At 38.1% G+C, this 19,099-nt stretch overlaps 1 protein-coding gene across 1 annotated transcript in view; it reads left to right on the plus strand.

Annotated features, from left to right (window-relative positions):
* The window catches only part of LOC128068269 (disintegrin and metalloproteinase domain-containing protein 18-like), a 117,649-nt gene that overhangs the window by 39,543 nt on the left and 59,007 nt on the right, over positions 1–19,099 (plus strand). Inside the window, exon 13 of the mRNA XM_052661393.1 lies at positions 16,044–16,139. Within this exon, the coding sequence (XP_052517353.1) occupies positions 16,044–16,139 (96 nt within the window). The remainder of the gene's footprint in view (positions 1–16,043; positions 16,140–19,099) is intronic.

Raw genomic sequence — 19,099 nt, forward strand, 5'->3', positions numbered from 1 at the left:
GAGGATAAATTAAGATGTATGAATCACTTCCACATACCTCTTCAATTGAGAAGGTGAGTAGTCATGAAATCGGGATTTGTACACACCATTCCCAATTATGCCAGCAGAGAATTTTTGAGTATGTATACTAAATGAAATCTCTTTTAACCTAAATCTTATGACTTCAGTCTCTGTTTTCTTTATAAACTTCTGAATTTGTTCCAGCGTTTTTCTGTCTTTTGTCATTGTGAGAATGTCTAAACATTATAATGTGTTTTTCTTAATTAATCTCAAATACTCGTGTATTTTCAGGTTTCAGGATGATCAAAATTTGTTCTTTATAATCCTTCTAAAGATAAATATAGAATCTATTATACTATATCTCCATCAACCAAATGTACAATTAACACTATTCTCAACCGATAGGACCAAATATTTAGTTTGTTATAGTATCATTATTCTCTAATATTTAACAATCCCCCCTATTTAAATAAAATAAAATTTCTCCATGATTACTCCCCTGCAGCTATACGACTTTCTCATCCACCAACATAATAGCTAACCACTACTCATTTATGTAACTTAAATCCTTACAAATTCTCTTAACCATCTACCATTTCCTTATATGTATGTATGTATGTATGTATGTATGAATATGTGTGTGCATATGTATGTATATATGTTTTCTGACTATCTCAGATATTGAACTGTCATCTTAGTTTTTTGCCAAATAGCACTATTCACATCTTGCATTGACCTACCCCTGAATATGTGCCAGTTACTTAACAAATCTGATTATTTTTAATGAAAGATAAAATGAAGCAGCATAATCCAGGGCTAAATCTACACAGTGTGAGTTTCCACAACTGCAGGCTACAGATACACTGGTAACTATAGCACATGGTGACAGTGCTCTACCATATTTCCTTGGCACTGATTATTCCTGCACCATGTTTTTGCTTCACGTACCTGATACTTTGTGTTGTAGTGTTTGTTCTGTCCCCAATAGAGTAGAATACTTGGGCAGTTATCAAGGAGAACTTAATGTACTCAGTACTAGCAATCAGCCCTCAGATAATTAGGACTGTGGATAATGTCCCCAATTGTTTGCTCTGCATGAGGAAATTCTCGAAAGCATGCTCTACATCAGAGTTCTACGAACTGTAGCCAATGGACTACACTTTTGTAAATGGTACTATATTGGAATGCAGCCATGCTTATATGTTAGCATGTTGTCTATGACTGTTTTTGTGCTATAACAGTGGAGTTGAATGGTTGCAACAGAGACCATATGGCATAGCATTCCTACAAAACTGATATTATTTGCTGTTTCATCCTTTACAAAAAATGTTTTCTGTCCCCAACTCTGTATCATTTCCCAGAGGTACTTGTGGGATATTTTTGATTTTAACTTTTTATTTTGCATTGGATTATAGCCAATTAGCAATATTGTGATAGTTTCAGGTGAACAGTGAAAAGATTCAGTTATATATATATATATATCCCTTGGACCGCAAGGAGATCCAACCGGTCCGTTCTAAAGGACATAAGTCCTGGGTGTTCATTGGAAGGACTGATGCTAAAGCTGAAACTCCAATACTTTGGCCACCTCATGCGAAGAGTTGACTCATTGGAAAAGACTCTGATGCTGGGAGGGATTGGGAACGAGAGGAGAATGGGACAACAGAGGATGAGACGGCTGGATGGCATCACCAGCTCAATGGACATGAGTTTGAGTGAACTCCGGGAGATGGTGATGGACAGGGAGGCCTGGTGTGCTGCAGTTCATGGGGTCACAAAGAGTCGGACACGACTGAGTGACTGAACTGAACTGATATGTGTGTGAATATATATATTCATTCTCCCCAAACTCCCCTCCCATCCAAGCTGCCACATAACATTGAGCAAAGTTCCATGGGCTATACAGTAGGTTCTTGTTGGTTATTCATTTTAAATATAGTGGTGTGCACTGACAGCCACAAGTTGGTTCTCTAAGTCTGTGAGTCTCTTTCTCTTTTGTATGTAAGTTCATTTGTATCATTTCTTTTTAGGGTCTACATATCAGGATATTTCATATCATATTTCATATGATATTTCATCTTCTGTTTGACTTACTTCACTCAGCATTACAATCTCTAGGTCTATGCATGTGGCTGCAAATGGCATTATTTCATTCTTTTTAATGGATAAGTAATATTCCATGGTATTACAATCCCACTGCTGGGCATATATCCAGGGAAAACTATAATTTAAAAAGATATATGTACTCCAACGTTTATTGTAGCCCTGTTTACAATAGCCAAGGCATGGAACAATGTACATGTCCATCAACAGAGAAATGGATAAAAAAAGATGTGGTATATAGACACAATGGAATGATACTTGTGAGGTTTAGCTTTATCTTACAGGAGCCATAACCAGCTCACAAATTTGCATGTGTTGGCTTGCTTCCCTTCCCTAATATCCCATGCCAGTTTTTTGGTTTAAACAGAATGGACCTTCAAATACATCTGCTCTCAAATCCCTGGAATTTGTGGGTGTGCATATTACATGGCAGAAGATAATTTGCAGAAGTAATTAAGCTTATGGGCCTTAAAGAAGGGGCATTATTCTGGATTATCTGCATGGGCCAAGTCTAAACACATGGGCCCATAAAAACAGAATATTCTCCAGGTGAAATCAGAGAGCTGTTACAGAAAGGGGCTCAAAAAGCTTTGGAAAGTGAGAGAGACTCAAACTGCTACTGCTGGAGGAAGACACATGGAAGAATAAGAAGAAATGTTGGTATTTTCTTGGAGAAAAGACTAGTCCTTGGCCAATGGCTGCCAAAGCAACAGGATGCTTTTTCTCCAAATTGTGGTTTTACACTTGTGAGACTGTAAGCAAATAACCTGACCTAGTTTACCTATCTGAAATTCTGACCTATAGAAAGTATGAGAAAATTAGCTTGTGTAATTTTAAGTTTGACCACTAAGTTTGTGGTCATTTGTAACAGCATCAGTAGGGAAATAATACACTTTCCAAATAAATTACTAATATACATCCTTATTGCAGGCTTTCCAGGTTGCTCAGTGGTAAGAATCTGCCTGCCTATACAGAAGATGTGCATTTGATCCCTGGGTTGGAAAGATCCCCTGGAGAAGGAAGTGGCAACCCACTCCGGTACGCTTGCCTGGGAAATCCCATGGACGGAGGAGCCTGGTGGGCTACAGTCGCAAAAGAGTTGAGCACAATTTAGCGACTAAACCACCACCACAACAATCCTTGTTTCAGAGTCTCTTTCTGGGGAAACTCAAAGCACATTAGCTGAATCAGAAATTGTCCTGGGAAGCAGATACTCAGGATTCTGGAGCTTCCCTGGTGGCTCAGTGGTGAAGAATCCCCTTGCCAATGCAAAAGAGTTTCCATCACTGGTTCAGGAAGAATCCACATGCTACAGGGCAACTAAGCCTGTGAACCACAACTACTGAGTCTGTGCTCTGGAGCCCGGTAGCCCCAACCACCAAAGCCCGAAGGCTCTAGAGCCTGAGCTCTGCAACAAGAGATGCCGCCACATTAGATGCCGCCACATGAGAAGCCTGTGTGCCACAACTAGAGAAAGCCCACGTGCAGCAATGAAGACCCAGCGAAGCCAAAGATAATAGGAAAAATGATATATAGATATGATTCTGAAACTGTATTTCATGCTGGCCACATAGTAATAGGTACTCATGTACTCATTTCTGGACTTGGCACATTTGAATAGATGCACTTGAGAAACTTAAACCTCCAGATTCCTCAGAAGCCCCTGGGCTGTGAAGTTACTGCCCGCCTCCTGGTGGAGCTGAGCATCACATTGCGTGTGGACCACAGAGACTTACATGAGGATGCCTATTCTTCTCAAGATCTGTCTCTGCCTTCCCTTGTTGGTACCAGACTACCAGTTAGTGTCAAGTCTAAATGCAGCCCAAGTGAATATTGGAATAAAGAGATTATTTCTATGAATTGTAGAACTTGCTAATACGTATGGGCAAGAACATGGAGAACATGCCAGGGGGAGATATCAAGGATGTTGGCCCCAAGATATTGAAATATAAGCCTAGAGGGATTGCGGGCAGGAGGAGAAAGGGACGACGAGGATGAGATGGCTGGATGGCATCACTGACTCGATGGACGTGAGTCTGAGTGAACTCCGGGAGTTGGTGATGGACAGGGAGGCCTAGCGTGCTGGGATTCATGGTGTCGCAAAGAGTCAGACATAACTGAGCGACTGAACTGAACTGAGCTGAACTGAACTGAACTGAAGGTATTGATAGGGGGATGTTGTCTAGTGAACTAGGATTTAATGCCTTGGTAGGGGACTTCCCTTGTTGCTCAGCTGGTAAAGAATCTGCCTGCAATGAAGGAGACCTGGGTTCGACCCCTGGGTTGGGAAGATCTCCTGGAGAAGGGAAAGGCTATCCACTCCAGTATTCTGGTCTGGAGAGTTCCATGGACTATACAGTCTATGGGGTCACAAAGAGTCGGACACGACTGAGCAACTTTCATACTAGGGGACTTCCCAGGTGGCTCATTGGTCAAGAATCTTCCTGTAATGCAGGAGGTGCAAGAGAAGCAAGTTCAATCCCTTGGTTGGGAGGATCCCATGGAGAAGCGAATGGTAACCCACTGCAGTGTTCTTGCCTGGAAAACGTCATGGACAGAGGAGCCTGGTGGGCTACAGTCCATGTGACTGCAAAGGGTTGGACATGACTGAGTGAACACGAGCATTCTTTCATCCAAGATAACCTAGGGCCAGCCTTGATTTGCTGTTGGGTGGAGCCTTGAAGATGGGAAACAATCTGGGCTATAATAAATGAGGTTGTTATGTCAGAACTGCCTTAATGGAGTAATACAGGAAGAGTCAAAAGTTGAGTGGCCATATTTGCCATATTTTAATACAAAAACTAGCACCTAATTATTTGAGTGGCCCAGAGTGCACCCCTTTCACTAAAGCAATGAAGAAATGCATTTCCAAGGAGATTGCAACATAGCTGAAAATCCCAGTGGTAGCTTTCTTCTATAGACTAGGATTGATGGTTGGAAGTACCATTATGGAGTTGGGCATTCAGTGTCACTAGGGATTGCTGAATTCCGAAATAGCTGAGGCCAAGCAGCTGTGGTTAAGAGAGATCTGGGTGGTCAATGATGAGAGTCCTTGATGTATGTAGCTGAAAACTAACAAGAGGGGAACAAAGGGCAGTTGCCAAAAATTTCTAATGGAAATTCACAATTCCTTGCTAATTTATGCAACCAAGCCAGTTTCAGAGCCAGAGCTCATTGTTGAAGTTGAGGTTGAGATCCTACAGTAGCCCCAGTAAGGATATAAAGCAGCAGTTTCCTCAGTGATTCCCCCCCATAGTGACCTCCAGCTGTTTGCTGTAGCTGTTCACTGGGGAAGACCCAGATCATTATAGAATGATGAACAGAGCATCTTTACTCAAGAGGCTTACAAAGAGGACCCAAAACACCATCATGGGTAGCATGGGCATGTAGAGAATCCAAGTGGTACCTGGCATCTTTGGTAAAATCCATCTTAGAGTAGATCCAGTAGATTCCTTAGCCTAACCTGTGGTCATGTTGCTAGTTCTTCTGTGACACATTGAGGTGACAATGAGAAGGTGACAGATACTCACCTGGGTTCCCCAATATGTGGAGTAAGAGCTACAAGAATAGGAAAGGATAAATATAAACACCTGAAATTACCAGGATAGAAATTAGCAAGCAGAATGTATTCTGGATGAAGAAATCAATAGGCAAAGTAGAAAGTAATTTGAATCAGATTACAATGGAATGGAATGAAAACCAAGACCATTGCAAAAGGATTAGTTAGCAGATCTAACAGGGCTGACATCAGAAGACCCAAAACACCTTCATGGTCAATATAGCTTCTGTATCCAAGCATCCTACACCCAAGTGCAAGTTCTTGTTATAAATAAATAAAATGGGTAAGACTCTACTAGCATTAGTAAAGAAACAAATCAGAGATAACAGTACTTAAAGATGAGACAACACTGTATGGCATCAAAACCATTGATTTAACAACCAGGAAAAAACAAATAAACAGCATTTACAATAGCACTAATCTCAAACACTAACAAAGTAATGCTCAAAATTCTCCAGCCTAGGCTTCAACAGTCTATGAACAGATAACTTCCACATGTTCAACCTGGACTTAGAAAAGGCAGAGGAAGCAGAGACCGAACTGCCAACATCCATAGAAAAACCAAGAGAATTCCAGAAAAGTGTCTTCATTGACTATGCTAAAACATTTGACTGTGTGGATCACAACAAACTGTGGAGCAGTCTTCAAGAGATGGGAATACCAGACCACCTTACCTGCCTCCTGAGAAATCTGTATGCAGGTCAAGAAGCAACAGATAGAACTGAACATGGAACAATGAACTGGATCCAAATTGGGAAAGGAGTATGTCAAGGCTGTGTATTGTCACCCTGCTCATTTAACTTATATGCAGAGTACATCATGTGAAATGTCAGGCTGGATGAAGCACAAGTTGGAATCAAGATTTCCGGGAGAAATATCAATAATCCTGGATATGCAGATGACACCACCCTTATGGCAGAAAGCAAAGAGAAACTAAAGAACCTCTTGATAAAAGTGAAAGAGGAGAGTGAAAAAGCTGACTTAAAACTCAACATTCACAAAATGAAGATCAAGGGCTCTGGTCCCATCATCTCATGAAAAATTGATGGGGAAACAGTGACTGACTGTATTTTTGTGGGCTCCAAAATCATTGCAGATGGTGACTGCAGCCATGAAATTCAAAGATGCTTGCTCCTTGGAAGAAAAGCTATGACCAACCAAGCTGCTGCTGCTGCAGCAGCTTTGTGTGACCTTGTGTGACCCTGTGGACAGCAGGCCACCAGGCTCCTCTGTCCACGGGATTCTCTAGGCAAGAATACTGGAGTGGGTTGCCATTTCCATCTGTGATGATAGTTTAGAAAAAGAAAAAAAGTGAAGTCGTGTTTGACTCTTTGCGACCCCATGAACTGAAGCCTACCAGGTTCCTCCATCTATGGGATTTTCCAGGCAAGAATACTGGAGTGGGTTGCCATTTCCTTCTTCAGACCAACCTAGACAGCATATTAAAAAGCGGAGACATTACTTTGCCAACAAAGGTCTGACTAGTCAAAGCTATGGTTTTTCCAGTAGTCAGGTATGGATGTGAGTGTTGGACCATAAAGAAAGCTGGGCGCAGAAGACTTGCTGCTTTTAAACTGTGGTGTTGAGGAAGACTCTTGAGAGTCCCTTGGACTGCAAGGAGATCAAAACAGTCCATCCTAAGGGAAGTCAGTCCTGAATATTGATCAGAAGGACTGATATTGAAGCTGAAGCTCCAATACTTTGACCACCTGATGTGAAGAACTGACTCATTAAAAATATCCTGATGCTGGGAAAAATTGAAGGCAAGAGGAGAAGGGGACAACAGAGGATGAGATGGTTGGATGGCATCACTGACTTGACGGATATGAGTTTGAACAAGCTCCCGGAATTGGTGATGGATAGGGAAGCCTGGTGTGCTGCAGTCCAAGGAGTTGGACATGCTGCAGTCCAACTTGCAAGGAGTTGGACACGACTGAGTAACTGAGTAACTGAGTAACTGAGTAACTGAGTAACTCAACTGAACAAAGAACAACATGAGTAGAAATAAATATGTGAATAGCATAATATATTTTAAGGAAATAAGAGTAACTCAACTGAACAAAGAACAACATGAGTAGAAATAAATATGTGAATAGCATAATATATTTTAAGGAAATAATGTGCATAATTTTAAAACTTAGAAAAGTTCATACCAGTTGTCTTTACTGGTAAAATTTAAAAATTAAGAAATTATACTGATTTTATGCAACATGACCTAGAGTATAGGAAAAAGCTATATGCTGTAATTCATTTTTAAGGATAAAAGAACCTTAATTAAAGGGCTTCCCCGGCACAGTAGTAAAGAATCTGCCTGCCAATGCAGGAGTTGCAAGACATGGAGCTTCTATCTCTGTGTCCAGAAGATTCCCTAGAGTAGGAAATGGCAAGCTACTCCTGTATTATTGCCTGGGGAATCCCATGGACAGGGGAGCCTATTAAGTTACAGTCCATGGGGTGGAAAACAGCAGGACAGAACTAAACACACACACACACACACACACATACACAGACACAAAACCTTGATACAGTATCTAATGAGACTATTTCAAGGACGGATTTATGTATGCTCATATTTCTTTTTTTTACCTTTCACTTTTATGTTTTAATATAAATTTATTTATTTTAATTGGAGGCTAATTATGATCACAGAATTCTCAGTAAAAGTTATAAACTGAATGTAATGAAACCTGCACACACATGCACTAGCACACACATTACAGAATTTATTGGTTTATTTAAGGAATTTTAAAGAGTGATTATCTCAGTGGAGAGATAATAATCGTCTATTAAAAGGGAACTTACTGTATTATAAGGGAAGGTGTCTATAAAATCTTATCATTAACATCATATACATGATGGTCTTTCTCCCTGAAGTCCGTAATGAGGCATGAAGCCCCTATTATCTTTTATACTTGATTTTGAATGTGATGCACCAGCCAGCAAAGCAAAGCAGGAAAATATTTAACAATTCAAAGTGTAACTTCATTCCTAATAATTTGATTGTGTAAAATTAAGACCTGAAATAATCCAGAAATAAATTATAATTTGTCTATATAAGTGCATGTATCAAGGTCATTGTTTACATAGTTCACAAAAATAAGGAGACTTCTTTATATCAGCAATAAATTAGAAAAAGAAATTTTAAGACACCATTTATAACAAAACTAAGAAACATGAAATGTTTAAGAATGTGTCCAGTAAAATATGTACAGGACCATGGAATAAAAAAAACTGCAAAGCATTGCTAGGAAGAATCATGGAAATATTTAACAAATTCAAAAAGAATCCTTATTGTAAGATTGGAGGAATTGATATTGATGAGATTGTGATTTCTCTTCAAATTTGTCATCTCTAGATGCAATCCCAATGTGTATAAATTCATCCTCAAACAAATATAGAGTTATAAAATAGAAGGGGATTTTACTAGCTTTTCAGAAAATTGTGTATATTCTACTTTTGATCGGAGAGGGCAATGGCAACTCACTCCAGTCCTTTTGCCTGGCAAATCCCATGGATGGAGGAGCCTGGTAGGCTGCAGTCCATGGGGTCGCTAGGAGTCGGACACGACTGAGCAACTTCACTTTCACTTTTCACTTTTATGCACTGGAGAAGGAAATGGCTCCACTCCAGTGTTCTTGCCTAGAGAATCCCAGGGATGGGGGAGGCTGGTGGGCTGCCGTCTATGGGGTCGCACAGAGTCAGACACGACTGAAGAGAGTTAGCAGCAGCACACCAAACTTGAAAAGTGAAAATTTCTAATAGTTGCATTGTTAATTGTAAAACCAAAATTAGTGGATCATTTATATCCTATTACGCTAAAACCCACTGATCTATATCACACTTCAAGTGTACCTTTTGCATGCATATAACTTTCTAATTTCTAATGCTGTTTCACTGAATTATGCAGTTTCTAAATATTGACATTTTTCATTATAAAAGACTATAACCTTAATTCATTAATATCATCACTAATATCATCAGAAAAGTAATGGAAAAATGAAGCCTCTGTGGATGGTAAAATTTTCCAAAATTCTAATTTTCACTTGAATGATTCAAATTCAGTTGTTTTCCTTGGAGTAACAGGCATATTTCATTCACTTTTAAGAAAATATCTGCCAAAACGAATACAATATTGTAAAGTAATTAACCTTCAATAAAAAAAAAACTCAAAATTCAAAAATCTAAAAAAAAATAAAGAAAGAAAATGTCTGCCAAATACCCAAGACTGAAAAACTGGTTTGTCCATCAGTGGTTCTTGCAAGTAAAAATGCTTTCTATGGTAAATGTGACTAGTCAATCTGTAATGCAAAAAATCAGAAAAGTGTTTTCCTTGAGAATCTATAGTAATGGAGAATATATTGTGATTATGCATAAACTGAATGGGGGAGGTGTGGAGGTGCATACAGTGTTGAACAAAGTCAGGTTCTGTTTGGCAGTAAGAAGAGGGTATTGGATGCTGGTTAAGCCAGGAACAATATCTGCTCCAACACTACAATCATATATGAATATATATGTGTACATGTGTATTCCAGATCACTGAATCCCTTCTAATGAGCTATATATAAAACTGTGTCAGTGCTAAACTGAAAAAAAAAAGGTGCTTATGAATGCTCTCCATTTGTCACACAATATTAGAGGAATGTTCAAAGGTTAAAATTCAACAAATTTAGTAGTTTTTTACTTCTTTACCAAAGACCTCCTTAAATGAAGCTGTTGAGTACATGATGGTGAATAATACAATGACCAAAAGCTTTGATTTAAACTAGACCTCCAGCAGTTTCATATGAAATTGCTTTTACCTGATCAATGCAAATATCAACACAATATAAAAGACAAATAAAGTCTAATTATTATTAAGAATTTGTTGGCCTTATAGACACCATTAAAAATATTTTAAAGATCTCCCAAGATCTGCCAACTACATTTGGAGAGCTTATAGTTTGAACTAGTTGGCAGATAATAAACATAAAATTTTTGACTAATTTTAATAGTAAAGAAAAATTCAGTGTTACGAAGTCACACACACAAACACACACTATAGCCTAGTGTAACAAACATAGATGCGAGTTTTCTATGATAAATATTGACAAATAAATTCATGGTAAAGAATCCGTCTGCAGTGTGGGAGACCTGGGTTCGATCCCTGGGTTGGGAAGATCCCTTGGAGGAGGGCATGGCAACCCACACCAGTATTCTTGCCTAGAGAATCCCCATGGACAGAGGAGCCTGCTAGGCTAGAATCCACGGGGTCACAGAGTCGGACTTGACTAAATGGCTAAGCACAACTTGCATACATAATCAAAAGAAAAATCTGCCCAGTTGCAGTTTATTTGGAAAAACACAAACTAAATTTATCCATGTGATTATTATACTAAACAAAGAAATAAAAACATATCACAACTAGTTGAGGAAGAATCTTTAAATACTCCTTCTTCAAAAATGCACTTCAGAATAAAATTTAGTATCAGTTTTAAGAAACATCCTAGCAGTAATTTACAACAAATTTAATATATAATAGTGACTCATTAGAAGCAGATCCATTATATTTGATAATAAGTGTTATTGCTGTTAGAGTACAATAGTGGAATACCTGAGACAAAAAGTAATCGTCTTTAGTTTTTAAAAGTCAATAAATAATTAGAGAATGAAATAACAAAGGCGTGTTTACTACACTCTTAAAAAAAACCAAACTATGTAACAAATTGGTGTAAAGTTAATGAGCTCTTTCTAGTACATTGAAAGTCTAAGTGATTTAACAAAACTGAAAGACACACAGAAATTGCAATAAATAGATAGCTGTTTCTTTTAAAGTCAAATTGCATTCAATTTAATCTTTATTAAATCCCAATCAACACACCCCTTTTAACCTGAATTGAACTACCCTTCTGCAAAAGGAATTCCAAAATTTAATCTAGAAATATAAGTTAAACAAGTGCATGAACATATTTTAATATTTTGGAGCAATGGCCATAGGAAATTAAATATACATACACACATACACACAAGTTGATAATGGGAAAAGAATAACAACAAAATAACATTAAAGGGAATAGATGGTTCATGGCTTGATTATTGCTGCATCACCAGCACGCAGAATAGTATCTGATATATATTCCAGGCTCAACAAACATGTTGATTGAGTGAATGCATGGATAATGTAATTCTCACTATAATAACATAGGATGTGTGCAAGTGGGTGAGGAGTGACTCTTTGATACATTTGAAATATCCCATTAGGAACAGTGTTACTTGGAAGGTTTATTCCAGAGAGTTTTTCTTAAAGAGAACTAGGGAAGAATACAAAAGGGACTTTTGATGTTTTAAACATTTTCACAGACTACTCCATTAAAGTTATTTTAAAATAATGGCTATATTTCTCTGTGCTATATAATATATCCTTGTTGTTTATTTATCTTACCCTTACCTCTCTTCCCTTTGCTACCTGGTAACCACTAGCTGTGGGCTTCCCTGGTGGCTCAGTGGTAAAGAATCCGCCTGCCAGTGCAGGAAAGGTGACTTTGATCCCTGGGTTGGGAAGATCCCCTGGAGAAGAAAATGGCAACCCATTTCAATATTCTTGCCTGGGAAATCCCAAGGACAGAGAAACCTAGAGGGCTGACAGTCCATGGGGTAACAAAAGAGTTGGATACAACTTAGTGACTAAACAACCACCCCTAGCTGTATGTTTCAGTTTTGTTATGTCTATTATTTTTTTTCTCTTAGATTTTGCATATGAATGACAACTACAGAGGAACATTTTAGAAAATGAGTTCATTTTGGGGTAATTTTGCCTTGCTGCTGCTGCTGCTGCTAAGTCGCTTCAGTCGTGTCCGACTCTGTGCGTGGGTTGCCATGTCCTTCTCCAATGCGTGAGAATGAAAAGTGAAAGTGAAGTCGCTCAGTCGTGTCCGACTCCTAGCGACCCCATGGACCGCAACCTACCAGGCTCCTCCATCCATGGGATTTTCCAGGCAAGAGTACTGGAGTGGGATGCCATTGCCTTCTCCAATTTTGCCTTACAAAATATCAAAACATTCTACGAGGCTGTTAAATTCAGCTCACTGTGATATTGGGCCATTGGCTTAAGAAATGAAAGTTGACATCTATACATCTGTATCTACTTATATGTCAGCATTTATGTCTATCAACTGATATAATTTTCTAAATATGAAAAAATTATATAGATACATAACATTTAATTTCCAGGGTGAAAATAGTTAATGTCATAAGAGTTATCAATTCAATGCATTCCCTACTAGGAAGGGAGAAACAAGCCCTGAAAATGCAGAATCTGAACTATTATCAGCTGAGCCTCCATGTTGCTAGGAGCTGGCCTGCTGCTCACAGACAGGCTGCAGTGTTCCCCTGTTGAAAATGAATGATTTTATACAAGATCAACATCTGTAATCAAAATGGATGAAGGAAAAAGAGTAAAACCACTGTTTAAGCAAGGCCCTCCACTTTATTTCTGAGAAGGGTAAAACCTGAAAATTTTCCAAGTTATAATAGTAACCAAACACCCCCTTTTCCTGACCAATGAGTAATTCTTGCTTCTTTACCAGTTTCAACCCTGGCATCAATACTGTCTTTATTCTTGGGTTTGTGTGTGCCCATTCCCTCAGTCGTGTCTGACTTTTTGTGACCGCATGGACTGTAGCCTGCCAGGCTCCTCTGTCCATGAAATTTCTTAGGCAAGGATACTGGAATGGGTTGCCATTTCCTACTCCAGGGGATCTTCTTGACCCAAGGATCAAACCTGTGTCTCCTGCATTTGACAGAAAAATTCTTTACCACCATGCCCCCTGGGAAGCCCCTTTCTTCTTCTAGATAAGAATTATTAAAATACCCAATCATAGATGAACTCCTGGTTTCTGACAGCATCTAGTCTTGCAAAGTCCAGTCTCTTTAAACCCTCCCCAAATTAGCTAAGCCTCAATCCTCTAACTACATACTCTCATGGAGTTGTATACAGTTCCCCATGGCATTTGTTTTCCTTTGCAGAAACTATTAATAAACCCAGCTTCTTCAACTCAGATGTGTCCCAGGTGGATTTTGGGAGAATGGCACTGGCACGTATATCTTCATAAGTATCCCCCACTTTATACAAGTGTAAGCTCTGTTTTTGCACTGACACACACATGTGCAGGTGTGTGCATTTATTTATTCCTGTATTCACTGACACACACATGTACAGGTGTGTGCATTTATTTATTCCTGTATTCACAAATACATTGATGAGTAATAAATACTAGAGTAAATATCCCACAAAATATGGAGGGGTATATTTCTGGAAAAAAATCTGTAAGTTTTAAAAAACAACAAAATATCAGTAAAATATTGATAATATTTGATAGTCTTGGCATGTTGGAGGGCTTGGTGATGAGATATAAAATGCAATAGTCATAAAGGAAGAAGAAAGTTGCAAGTTACAAGAAATGACAGACACCATTAATAAGACAAACAATAAACTTCAAGGAAAAGTCATTAACATAGAGAGGCAAAAAAGGGTAATCAGAGATTTTTTAAAAGCCACTCATGGAAGCAACCTAGATGTCCATCAGCAGATGAATGGATAGGAAAGCTGTGGTACATATACACAATGGAGTATTACTCAGCCATTAAAAAGAATGTATTTGAATCAGTTCTAATCAGGTGGATGAAACGAGCCTATTATACAGAGTGAAGTAAGCCAGAAAGAAAAACACCAATACAGTATACTAACACATATATATGGAATTTAGAAAGATGGTAATGATAACCCTATATGCAAGACAGCAAAAGAGACACAGAGGTATAGAACAGTCTTTTGGACCCTGTGGGAGAGGGAGAGGGTGGGATGATTTGGGAAAATGGCATTGAAACATGTATAATATCATATATGAAATGAATCACCAGTCCAGGTTCGATGCATGATACTGGATGCTTGGGGCTGGTGCACTGAGATGACCCAGAGGGATGGTACGGGGAGGAAAGAGGGAGGGGGGTTCAGGATGGGGAACACGTGTATACCTGTGGCAGATTCATGTTGATGTATGGCAAAACCAATACAATATTGTAAAGTAATTAGCCTCCAATTAAAATAAATAAGTTTATATTTTTTTTAAAAAGCCACTCCTATTTAGAGGGGGGAAAAAGGAAAATGAGTAAACAAAAATCCTTATGCAAAATGGTGAAAATTGTGAGAAGGAATGATTATTCATAAACCAAATTTTACAAAATGCAAAATCATTTTCAAACACACTAGCAATCAGAGAACCAATAATAAGAATAAGGCACCATTTGCATAGTTACCTTGTTATAAATTAAATTGATTGCTCCTAATTAGTTTTGACAAACATTGTTTGGTCATGCATCCTTATTTCCTTTTCATGAAAGGCTATATACATGCAGATACACTCATGTAATGATACTGAACTTTGGAACACTAAACACTGAAATAGAATACAGAGAAAAGTTATACGCTCTAACTCATTTTTTAAGGATAAGATACCCAGTGAGACCCTGAGGAAACTGCAGGATATGATCACAACTTTAGAGTTTACTCCGTATTTTCTATTTTATTTCTATGATGGGAATATTTACAAATATATATCCACCCATGTAAACATAAGAAAAATTGGAAACATTTAAAAAATTTTAAAGGAAGAAGAATCTTATTAAGGACAAAATCTTTAAAACTTGATTTTTTAGTAAATGGAAGATATTTAATTTTACAAATTCTTAAGAATATAAAAATATTAAAGAATATACAAATTATAGAAATGCAATGCATTCACTTGAAAAATATTTGGTCAACATTATTTAAACTATCATCTAATCTGAATAATAGTTGACTGCCATTTACCTTGTAAAAATATATATGTCAAAATATCCTTTTTTCAATGTATTTCCATTATAGTAAAATGTTGCACATGACTCCTATATTAAATATATTTTTGTTATATATATATATAGCCTAACTTTTCTTTAGCTTTATTCATAAAGGGAAATTTTAGTAAACAAGTCTCTAAAAAGAGAGCTGGGAAAAGTTTTCTCTTAGAAATTCAAATGTTACATTTCCGTTTTCATGTTATATTTATGTCCAGGTTATATCCAAATTAATTATAATTTCCATGTTATAATTCCAACTGATTAATTAATTACCACATATTTTAAATATTGAATGTAAATGATCAACTTTTTTTTAGATATTATTGACTTAGTTTTTATAGTTGCATGTGCCTTTGAGAATTCTAGAAATAGTAAAATAATAAAGTTTCACTAAACATAAGTATATTATATAGTTGAAAAATTGAACACAATAGAGTACTAAGTAGAAGCTGAGAAACAAGAACTATTAAGTGGTGGAACTAAAATGGTATTTCTTCTTATGAAATTTTAGGAATGTCAGTTTAAGAATTGCTGTGATTATAATACATGTAAACTGAAAGGCCCGGTACAGTGTGCTTCTGGATCATGCTGTACGTCAAAATGTGAGGTGAGTTTCCAACATTTATGTTGATGATTGAATTGTGATAATGGAATGCTATATAAATTGAATTAATGTAGAATTGATAGACTTCAGAAAAAATTCAGTGGAACAAAGTAGAGAGTGCATAAACAACCATGGGCATTAAGGACATATATGATGAGATAAAGACATCTAAGATTAGTACTGATTCTTCCATTATGCTGAAACCTCAGTTCACCATCTTCTAATTTATCTGATAAAGAGTAGAAGAAACATATACCATCCTGTACAAAAAAAATAATAATAATCAGCTCTTAAATCAATTGTAAAGTCAAATGACTAACAAAAAAAAATATAACAGAAATAGCAGACAAATGTGAAACACAGTGTGTGAAAGTGAAAGGCGCTGAGTCGTGTCAAACATTTTGTGACCATGTATAGCCCCTGTATCAGTTCAGTTCAGTTCAGGTCGGTCGCTCAGGCATGTCCTTGCGTCCCTATGGACTGCACCACGCCAGGCCTCTCTGTCCATCACCAACTCCCAGAGTATACTCGAACTCATGTCCATTGAGTCGGTGATGCCATCCAACCATCGTTCCGTCTGTTGTCCCCTTCTCATCCTGCCTTCAATCTTTCCTAGCATCTGGGTCTTTTCCAGTGAGTCAGTTCTTTGAATCAGTTGGCCAGAGCATTGGAGTTTCAGCTTCAGCATCAGTCTTTCCAATGCATAGTTAGGGCTGATTTCCTTTAGGATGGACTGGTTGGATCTCCTTGCAGTCCAAGGGACTCTCAAGAGTCTTCTCCAACACCACAGTTCAAAACATGTATAATATCATATAAGAAATGAATCGCCAGTCCAGGTTCAATGCAAGATACAGGATGCTTGGGGCTGGTGCACTGGGATGACCCAGAGGGATGGTACGGGGAGGGAGATGGGAGGGGGATTCTGGATGGGGAACACGTGTACACCGATGGCAGATTTATGTTGATGTATGGCAAAATCAATACAATATTGTAAACCAATTAGCCTCCAATTAAAATAAATAAATTTAAATTAAAAAGAAAGAAAAAAAAGCATCAATTCTTTGGTGCTCAGCTTTCTTTATAATCCAACCTCACATCAATGCATGACTACTGGAAAAAACATAGCTTTGACTAGATGGACATTTATCAGCAGATTAATGTCTCTGCTATTGAATATGCTGTCTAGGTTGGTCATAACTTTTCTTCCAAGGAGCAGGTGTCTTAATTCATGGCTGCAGCCACCACCTGCAGTGATTTTTTTTTTCTTAGTGCTTCCACTGCTTTTATTTATTTTATTTTTTAAAATTTTTATTTTTATTTTATTTTACTTTACAATACTGTATTGGTTTTGCCATACATTGACATGAATCCACCACGGGTGTACATGCATTCCCAAACATAAACCCCCCTCCCACCTCCTTCCCCATAACATCTCTCTGGGTCATCCCCGTGCACCAGCCCCAAGCATGCTGTATCCTGCATCGGACATAGACTGGTGGTTCGTTTCTTACATGATAGTATACATGTTTCAATGCCACCAAAAATAAAGTCTGTCTCTGTTTCCACTGTTTCCCCATCTATTTGCCATGAAGTGATGGGACCAGATGCCACGATCTTAGTTTTCTGAATGTTGAGCTTTAAGCCAACTTTTTCCGCTCTCTTCTTTCACTTTCATCAAGAGGCTCTTTAGTTCTTCTTTGCTTTCTGCCATAAAGGTGATATCATCTGCATATCTGAGATTATTGATATTTTTCCTGGCTACCTTGACTCCAGCTTGTGCTTCATCCAGCCCAGCATTTCTCATGATGTACTCTGCCTATAAGTAAAATAAGCAGGGTGACAATATACAGCCTTGATGTACTCCTTTCCTGATTTGGAAACAGTCTATTGTTCCATGTCCAGTTCTAACTTGCTTCCTGACCTGCATACAGATTTCTCAAGAGGCAGGTCAGATAGTCGTATATTCCCATCTCTTTAAGAATTTTCCACAGTTTATTGTGATCCACACAGTCAAAGGCTTTGGCATAGTCAATAAAGCAAAAGTAGTTGTTTTTCTGAAACTCATTTGCTTTTTTCATGATACAACAAATGTTAGAACTTGATATCTGATTCCTCTGCCTTTTCTATATCCAGTGTGACATCTGGAAGCTCACAGTTCATGTACCGTTGAAGCCTGGCTTGGAGAATTTTGAGCATCACTTTGCTAGCATGTGAGATGAGTGCAATAGTGTGGTAGTTTGAGCATTCTTTGGCATTACCTTTCTTTGGGATTGGAATGAAAACTGACCTTTTCCAGTCCTGTGGCCACTGCTGCATTTTCCAAATTTGTTGGCATATTTAGTGCAGCACTTTCACAGCATCGTCTTAAGATCTGAAATAGCTCAACTGGAATTCCATCACCTCCACTAGCTTTGTTTGTAGTGATGTTTCCTAAGGCCCACTTGACTTCACATTCCAGGATGTCTGGCTCTAGGTGAGTGATCACACCATTGTGATTATCTGGGTCATGAAGATCTTTTTTTGTACAGTTCTTCTGTATATTCTTGCCACCTCCTCTTAATACCTTCTGCTTCTGTTAGGTCCATACCATTGCTGTCCTTTTTTGTGCCCATCTTTGCCTGAAATGTTCCCTTGGTATCTCTAATTTTCTTGAAGAGATCTCTAGTCTTTCCTATTCTATTGTTTACCTCTATTTCTTTGCATTGATCACTGAGGAAGGCTTTCTTATCTCTCCTTGTGATTCTTTAGAACTCTGCATTCAAATGGGTATATCTTTCCTTTTCTACTTTCCTTTTCACTTCTCTTCTATTCACAGCAATTTGTCAGGCCTCCTCAGACAACCATTTTGCCTTTTTGCATTTCTTTTCCTTGGGGATGGTCTTGATCCCTGCCTGCTGTACAATGTCACGAACCTCCATCCATAGATCTTCAGGTACTCTGTCTAACATATCTAATCTCTTGAA

The sequence above is a fragment of the Budorcas taxicolor genome, chromosome 24 (genome assembly GCF_023091745.1).
Source record: "Budorcas taxicolor isolate Tak-1 chromosome 24, Takin1.1, whole genome shotgun sequence".
Classification (NCBI taxonomy): domain Eukaryota; kingdom Metazoa; phylum Chordata; class Mammalia; order Artiodactyla; family Bovidae; genus Budorcas; species Budorcas taxicolor.